The sequence below is a fragment of the Chaetura pelagica genome, unplaced genomic scaffold (genome assembly GCF_000747805.2).
Source record: "Chaetura pelagica isolate M959 unplaced genomic scaffold, ChaPel_1.0 scaffold856, whole genome shotgun sequence".
NCBI classification, from domain to species: domain Eukaryota; kingdom Metazoa; phylum Chordata; class Aves; order Apodiformes; family Apodidae; genus Chaetura; species Chaetura pelagica.
In genome coordinates this window covers 14,646-23,053 of record NW_009953790.1, presented here as the reverse complement: position 1 = coordinate 23,053, position 8,408 = coordinate 14,646, and the positions used below count along the sequence as shown (strand labels likewise).

General features: G+C 57.4%; 1 protein-coding gene across 1 annotated transcript in view; it reads right to left on the bottom strand.

Moving 5' to 3' along the window:
• The window catches only part of AARS (alanyl-tRNA synthetase), a 20,850-nt gene that overhangs the window by 6,585 nt on the left and 5,857 nt on the right, over positions 1-8,408 (bottom strand). Inside the window, 10 exon segments of the mRNA XM_010001041.1 lie at positions 303-487; positions 1,315-1,521; positions 2,807-2,920; positions 3,735-3,913; positions 4,547-4,691; positions 5,701-5,742; positions 5,744-5,775; positions 6,587-6,737; positions 6,835-6,943; positions 7,441-7,586. Coding sequence (XP_009999343.1) covers positions 303-487; positions 1,315-1,521; positions 2,807-2,920; positions 3,735-3,913; positions 4,547-4,691; positions 5,701-5,742; positions 5,744-5,775; positions 6,587-6,737; positions 6,835-6,943; positions 7,441-7,586 — 1,310 coding nt within the window.

The following is an 8,408-nucleotide window of genomic DNA, read 5'->3' as shown; positions in this document are numbered from 1 at the left end:
CGGGGGCACGCGAAAAACCCCCACCCCAGCCACTGAAAGTGAAGAGTGAGGAAAAGGTGGCCAGGGCTGTGTTCCCAGCACTGCTGAAGACCACATGTGTGGGCAGGGACAGCACAGAGGTAACTTTCCTGCCTGGAAAGGCTGATCTGAAACACAGCTTGACTCAGGGTTGGGAACACATCAGCACCTCCAGCCCTGCCCTGGCTGCGGCCCAGCACACGCCCACAGCACTCAGCAGCCCTTGGGAGCTCAGGCTCCCCTCGGAATCCTTTCCAGACCATCCTGCCTCTGCAGACACTCACGTCCCTCCGCAGAACTCGATGGAAGTGATGGAGCCTGCAGGGCCTGAGGGGTCAGCCAGCAGGTCCTCCACGGGGATGCCGATGGAGACCACGCGGACGGGGTCGGGGTAGGTCTCGTCAAACACTGCCCGCAGTCCCTGGATGGCTTTGGCTGCTGCCAGAGGGCAGTCCTTGGCATAGACAGGCTGCAGGGCACAGGACAGGGACACAGGTCAGAGAGGAGTCCTCTCAGCTGTGGCTGAGGGCACACACATTCCCAGATTGCCTCCAAGATGCCCTAAAAGGGATGTTCCGTGCCTCGCCTCGCCCACGCTGGGGTTTATTGAACTGTGGGGCTCCCAAAGCCATTGAGAGCCCCCCCATCTGCAGAATTCCTCACTCCACTGCCTGCTCAGACCCCCCCCGTGCTCCTGTACCTTCCTCCCTAAGCACAGACTCCTGAGCAGAGCACAGGGTCCTCTAGGGTCTGTTCTGACCCTGGGCTGGCACCAAATGGAGTAGCTCTCTCACCACTGACATCACAACACTGGGGGACTTGGGGGTACACTGTCCATCCAGAGAGGCCAGCAAAACCACCGTGTCTTGGCTCTCATGGGACACTAGAGCAGGCACAGAGCCTGAAAGAGTCATTAATCCCTGGCCCAGGCTGCCCAGGAAGGTGGTTGAATCCCCATCCTTGGAGGGGTTTAGAAGCTGGGTAGACATCGTGCTGAGGGACACAGGTGAGCACCAGACACAGGAGAGTTGGGTTAATGGTTGGTCTCAATTTCTTAAAGGTCTTTTCCAACCAGAACAATTCTGTGACTCTGTAACCCAAGAGAGGGCTCAGTACCAATGCACAGAGCAATCCACATGGGGTTTTCCCTCTTGGAATACTCTGGGGTGCCAGCCTGCACATCAGCAGCTGAGGGGACCCGCTGGGCCAAACTCCCACCCACCCCAGCTCATCCAAAACCTTGACTCACACTCAATTTTTTCCCTTGAGCACATCCAGCCCAGCAGCTGGAAATACCTTTGCCTCCTCAATCATCTGGTTGGCAATGCCTTCGACCTTCTTGATCTCCTGGCTGGACAAGGCTCCCTTGGCTGTGAAGTCGAAGCGCAGCCTGTCGGGGGCCACCAGCGACCCCCTCTGTTCCGCCTCCCCCAGCACGGAGCGCAGGGCGAAGTTGAGGATGTGAGTGGCCGTGTGGTTGCTCATGACCGGCCTCCTGCGGCTCTGAGGGGGGGAAGCACCGTTAGACAGGGCCAACAGCACCCTCTGCCAGCAGAACTGGAGGTTAAGGTGCTGCTCCAACAGAAACCTAAGGAGAACAGGAGGAACTTGGCACGCTTGCTGCCTTGGAGCCACTGCTAAGGAAGCGGGACATTCCCCACCAAACCTGTGCAGGACTTTTCCCCTCATTGGGTCTGTCTGGAGAGACAAAGTTCCTCGAATCCTGGGGTCAGTTCTGGGCCCCTCAGGACAAGGACACTGAGGGGCTGGAGCGTGGCCAGAGAAGGGCAGGGGAGCGGGGGAAGGGGCTGGAGCACAAGTGTGAGCAGGAGCAGCTGAGGGAGCTGGGGGTGTCCAGCCTGGAGACAAGGAGCTGAGGGGAGACCTGCTGGCTCTGCAGCTGCTGAGAGGAGGTTGGAGCCAGGGTGGTTGGTCTCTGCTCCCCAAGAACAAGGGATGGGACAAGAGATGACCTCAAGTTGCCCAGGGAGGTTGAGATTGGACCTTGGGAACAGTTCCTTCCCCAAAGGGCTGTCAGGCCCTGGCCCAGGCTGCCCAGGGCAGTGGGGGAGTCCCCATCCCTGGAGGAATTTCAAAGCTCTGCAAATGTGGAGCTGAGGGACATGGGGCAGTGGTGGCCTTGGCAGGGCTGGGTGAAAGGTTGGACAAGGTCTTTTCTGACCAAAATGATTCTGTGATTTTATGACAGAGACACTCATCAGGGAAAGGCTCTGGCAAGGTGGGAGGCTCCCCTCTGGCTCCACAGGAAACACACCTTGCGGAGGAGGCTCAGTGCAGCACCCACTGAGCAGGCTGAGCCCATGGGAGCCATGTCTGGAGGGGGGCAGACAGCCCAGGCCACCACAGACACCACCCCACAGCACCACACCTCCACCTCCCAGCTGTGCCCCAAAACGTGCTGCTGCTGCACAGCAAAACCCAAGGAGCACAGCCCTGAGCCAGCTGGGCCTTATCTGTCCCCTGGCAGGAAGAAGCCAGATGCCAGGCAGGAGAGGCCTGGAGTCACCCCCACTGGAAAGACCACACTCCTTGCTAGCATCTTTGAGCAACCTGGCCTGGTGGGAGGTGTCCCTGCCCATGCAGGGGGGTTGGATCTCAATGATCTTTAAGGTCCCTTCCAACCCAAACCGTTCCATGATGTGATTCCATGATCTTGTGCCACAGGGAGAGCAGACCCCAAACTTCAGGCAACTCAAGTGGCTTCAAGAGAAGGAGGCAAAATCCAGGGAAGAGGTGAGGGTGGCTGTTGCACCAGTTCTTCACTCACCTCATCAATGGACAGGTGGACCTGATCTCCTACTTTCAAGCTTCCATAGAGGGTTCCTATGTGGAGCACGTAGCCTCCTCGGACCTGCACGTTCTTCACTGTGAATTCTGTTTTCTGCCCAGAGAAGGAAAAGGACCCAGTGAGCAGGTGAGAGGGCAAGAAGACAGTCCAACCAGGGTCTGAGCTGCAGCTGGAAAGGTCTCAGCTGAGAGCCAGGCTGGTGGGTGTGACAGGAGAAAGCTGAGTGTCCCCAAGCACAGCAGAGAGAGCCACAAAGCAGAGAGCATGGAGATGGGGCACGGGGACAGGGCACAGCAGAGCTGGAACTGTTCCTCACCTCAGCTCATCACCCCCCAGCCCAGTCCTCCTCACAGCAATCCCAGCTCCCACCACCTCCCAGTCCTGTCCTCCTCCCAGCAATCCCAGCTCCCTGCACCTCACAGCCTTGTCCTCACAGCAATCCCAGCTCCCAGCACCTCCCAGCTCTGTCCTCACAGCAATCCCAGCTCCCTGCACCTCCCAGCCTTGTCCTCACAGCAATCCCAGCTCCCAGCACCTCCCAGCTCTGTCCTCACAGCAATCCCAGCTCCCTGCACCTCCCAGCCTTGTCCTCACAGCAATCCCAGCTCCCAGCACCTCCCAGCTCTGTCCTCACAGCAATCCCAGCTCCCTGCACCTCCCAGCCTTGTCCTCACAGCAATCCCAGCCCCAGGCACCCACGTTCTCAGCCAGCTTGTTTGAGCTCAGTTCCCCAGGAAGCAAAGGGAACAAACTCCAGCACATCAGTCCACCCTGCACATCCAGAAAGGAAACTGTGCAACCAAGGACAGGAGAGTGATGGAGTGTGCTTGTCCCTTCTTCTCCACACACCCTGCCCAGGCCCCCAGCTCACACTGGGCCCAGCCAGAAGCTCTCAGGCTCAACTCACATCCTCTCTGCTCTCATCCTCCTTGACCATGTAGCCCTGGTCATAGATCTGCCCCCCTTGCTCGGCGTAGAAGCAGGTCTGGTCCAGCACAATCCCACACTCCTGGCCAGTGGACACCTCCTCCACAAACCTCTTCTCCCTGCGGATGGCTTGCACAGTGGCCACGAGGCTCCCAAAATCTGTCACCAGGACAACAGGCAGTGTCAGTAAAACCTTGTGGACACCAGGTGGGAGGAGAACTTCATAGGAACACCTCCCAGCTAGAGCAGGAGCTCGGGGCAGCTACATTTGCAGGGTTAAGGAAGGAGAAAGAACCAAGGTAAAGGTTAGTTGGAGAAGAGGGAATTGCATTCTGTGCTCTCTAAGGCAGGGTTGGCACTTTCTTCCACACCTGGATGGTAAAAACCAGCCACGTGTGCTGCTACAAGCCTGGGGCCTCCTGAATCTCTACCAAACCAAAGCATGAGCAGCAAAAGCCAGAAGAAGTGGGCCCTGCAGTCTCCTGTGATACTGGTAGAAGAGCAGAAGGAAACATAGCCCCAGAAATGCAGAGACACAAAGCTGCAGGGAACAGGAATCCCTCCAAACACCCCTGAGCAGGTTGGCAACCCCAGACCTGAGCAGCAGGTGGGGCCCCCAGCAATCTGCCCTCCTCCTCCCCTGCTCCCTTTGCTACACACAGGCTGTTGTCCTGCACACATTTCCACTCCCACCTCCCAGGAAAGGTGAGCCCAGAAGGAGACCTTGCTGAGGTACATGCCAGGAAAGGTTGGGCAGCAGAGGATGATTCTGAGAAGGTTTCTTTTTCTTACCATAGGCACCACTCTGATCTGAAGCATAGCTGTACTTTGGTGAGTCATCAGTCACCTCCAGCCCTCGGGCCCTCAGCTCTTCAATGGCATAAATGTCCAGCATGAGGAGGTCCTCCCCACCTGCACCTTTCCCTTGGGATTTGAGCTGTCAACAACAAGCACCAAAGTTGGAGAAAACCCACCTCAGCACTGGCCTGTGCACCCCAGCCTGGTCACACCCCTCCCTCACATCCCTCAGAGCTTCTGAGGTGGGTTCTGAGGTGGGAGGTGGGTTCAGAGCTTTGCCCTGTGCCAGCAGCTGGAGGGTTCCCATCTTTTCTGACTTGGGAGCAGGCTGTTCCAGTGGTACCAGCATGCAGGCCTGAGCCCAGCAAGGGCACAGCAAGTACCCAGCCACCAGCTCAATGCCTCTCTCTGCTGCAGCAAAGTGCTGGGAGAGGCACCTGAGCTGCAGGCCTGTCTGGACACTGCTCCTCCAACAGGGGAGTCCTGAACTTCCCCACCCAGAACAGGAGCAGTTGTCCCAGCACATCACCAACTCTGAAGGCTGAGCTCCAGGCCCCTGACTTTGCAGAGCTAGTGAGCAGACCCTGCCCCAGCTGCACAGAAAGATGTGTCCCACACAGTGACAAAGAACCCAGACTGGTTTAAGTTGGAAGGGACCTTCAAGATCATCTAGTTCCAACCCCCCTGCATGGGCAGGGACACCTCCCACCAGCCCAGGTTGCTCCAAGCCCCATCCAACCTGCCCTTCAACACTGCCAGGGATGGGGCAGCCACAGCTTCCCTGGGCAACCTGGGCCAGGCTCTCACCACCCTCAGAGTGAAGAATTTCTTCTAATACCTCATCTAAATCTCCCCTCTTCCAGTTTGAAACCCTTCCTCTAGACATGCCCAGGGCTCTGGGGCACTGGGGGTGTGAGCAGACCCAGTAAGAAAGGAGCAAACACTCTGACAGCAAACTGAGAAGGGAACCCTCCCTGCCCACAGCAAGCTGAGCAGAAGGGAACCCTCCCTGCCCACAGCAAGCTGAGCAGAAGGGAACCCTCCCTGCCCACAGCAAGCTGAGCAGAAGGGAACCCTCCCTGCCCACAGCAAGCTGAGCAGAAGGGAACCCTCCCTGCAGAGCAGCTCCCCTGGAGCTGTTCCTCTACCTGCGCATTTTTCCGCTCCTCTTCAAAACCCTCCATGTCCACAATAGGTGTCATAGAGCAGCCAGGCAGTGTCACCTGCAGAGGAAAAGCGAAGCAGTCAGCCCTCCTGCTCCACAAAGACACTGCTCCTGTGCCCCCTCTCCCACTGGCTCCGTCCCACCCAACTGGCTCTGCTGTGGCAGGACAGTGAGCAGATCTGGTGAAGATGAACACCTGAAAGGCTCCTCTGACAGCACAGAGATCACCACGTTGTGTCTGGGCAGCTCAGAAACCCGAGCAAGTAAACACAGGGCAGAGGGGAAGAGGTGGGTGGCCCAGCTGTGAGCAACAGGCTTTTGAATCACACAGAATCACAGAATTATTGAGGCTGGAAAAGACCTCCAAGATCATCAAGTCCAGCCTGTGACCTGACACCACCACATCTCCAGACCATGGCACTAAGTGCCACCTCCAGCCTTTCCCTGAGCACCTCCAGGGATGGTGCCTCCACCCCTTCCCTGGGCAGTCCATTCCAAGGTCTGATCACCCTTTCCATGAGGAAGTGCTTCCTGATATCCAACCTAAACCTCCCCTGGTGCAGCTTCAGGCCAGGCCTCTCATCCTGTCACTGGTTGCCTGGGAGAAGAGCCCAACCCCACGTGACTACAACCCTTCAGGTAGATGTAGAGGGTGATCAGGTCTCCCTTGAGTCTCCTCCAGGCTGAACAACCCCAGCTCCCTCAGCCTCTCCTCATAAGACTTTCCCTTTAGTCCCTTCACCAGCCTCAGTGACTCCAGCTCATCCCACACATCTTCCATCAGCTCAGTTTCCAACCCAGCTGAGCCCGAAGTTGGTCCCAGATAAGAAATTACCTTTGGTGCACCCAGACAGAAGTCCCAGCCTTACCAGGGATGGTTTTACTGTCTCCCAGACTCTGAATCTTCCTGTCAAGGATGCGACGTCCTCTGCTGAGTGTTTTCAGGAACTGATCCTCTTCCTCATTGATAATGTCCTTCACCATGTCCGGGTCCTTCTTCAGCTCGGGAAAGGCATCTCCCTGCAGACCCAAGAGAATTAGTCCTTCAGCAGGGAGATCTGCAGACTTCAGCACAGGAAGTCTTCAGCAGAGACAGCAGAGCAGGGGAAGAACTCACCAGTGACTGCACCACCACATCAACCAGAGTGGCAAAGAAACCCTTGGGGGCGTTGAGCTTCTCGTGGGAGTAGCGCACAGCCCGCCGGAGGATCCTCCTCAGCACGTACCTAGAACAGCAGAGCCCCCCATGCAGACATCACACCTCTCAGCTCTTCCCAGGGGATCCAGCACCATCCACCCAGTTCTCATCCCACATCTTCTCTCAATGGGCTGCTCAGGCCAGCAGCAAGCCAGAGGTGAGGGGCCAGGCTCCAGATCCAAGACCCAGCCTCACTCTGTGCTTCAAAGTCAGCAGCTCCCACAACACAGCCCTCAGCCCAAACTTCACTGGGTTTTTGCAAAGCAGGACTGCACCGAGCAGGGTTTCATGTCTGTCTGCCCATGGTGACCCTTTCTGGGGGCTGGCACAGCAGGACTGTGCTACAAGGACCCTCAGATCTGTGTGTCTTGGCCTTTTGGGCTGACCTGGCTACAGGCATTCAAAAATACAGAGCAAACGCTTCGATCCCCACTGCTTGAGTGATGCATCCTGTGACATCCCAGAGACAGGTGACATCCCACAGCCCTCAGAGAAGCTGAAGAGGAGGGGCAGCTCCTTTCTTACCCTCTGCCAGTGTTGTCAGGCCTGCCCCCGTCGGACAGGGCCAGGGTGATGGTGCGTGCGTGGTCAGCCAGCACCCGGTACGCCATGTCGATGCCGTCGGCGTCCTCAGCACCAACCTGCCCCAGGTAGGGCCTGGCACCCGTGCCCTGCACAGGGAGAAGGTGGTGGCCAAAGGGGACACAGTTAAGGGGACCAGCAACATGACAGGAAGGCAAACAAGAACATTGTGTGTCCAGCCAGTGGCTTTAACACCGAAGAAAGGCAGACGCTGGTTCCAGCTCCGGAGCTCCACACCTCACCCCTCAGGGGCAGCAGGAGCCTGGGATCTCTTCCCTGCTGTTTATTTTCCAGCAACATCTACACCCAGGAAGCTCTGGCTCTCCCATGAAGGAAAAGAAAAGGCTTGGACTTGCACACCAAGTTCCCAGCACAGCTCCCACCAAGGAAGATGCAGGAACAGCAGCCTGGTTCTGCCATGGTTTATGGCCAAGGCCTTCTCTCCCAGGGGATTTCCCACAAACCAGCATGTTCAGGGTGAGAGGCTGAAGGACAAGCCCTGGTTCTGGCTCAGCAGCACCACGTGCTCTCTATCACACAGCAAAAAGATGGTGCTTGGCCAAGAGAAGACCAAGGAGTGTGCCAGCAGGACAGTTCACATCAAGTATCATAGAATCATGGAATCCCAGGTTGGTTTGGGTTGGAAGGGACCTTAAAGATCATCCACCCCAACACCCTGCATGGGCAGGGACACCTCCCACCTGCCCAGGCTGCTCCAAGCCCCATCCAACCTGCCCTTCAACACTGCCAGGGATGGGGCAGCCACAGCTTCCCTGGGCAACCTGGGCCAGGCTCTCACCATCCTCACAGCAATGGGAAAGCTGCACTGCTTGTCCTGTGTCTTCCCCTGGAAACAGTGCCCCTTCAGGCACTGGAAGGTGCTCCAAGGTAGGAATTCCTGTCCCAGCCTG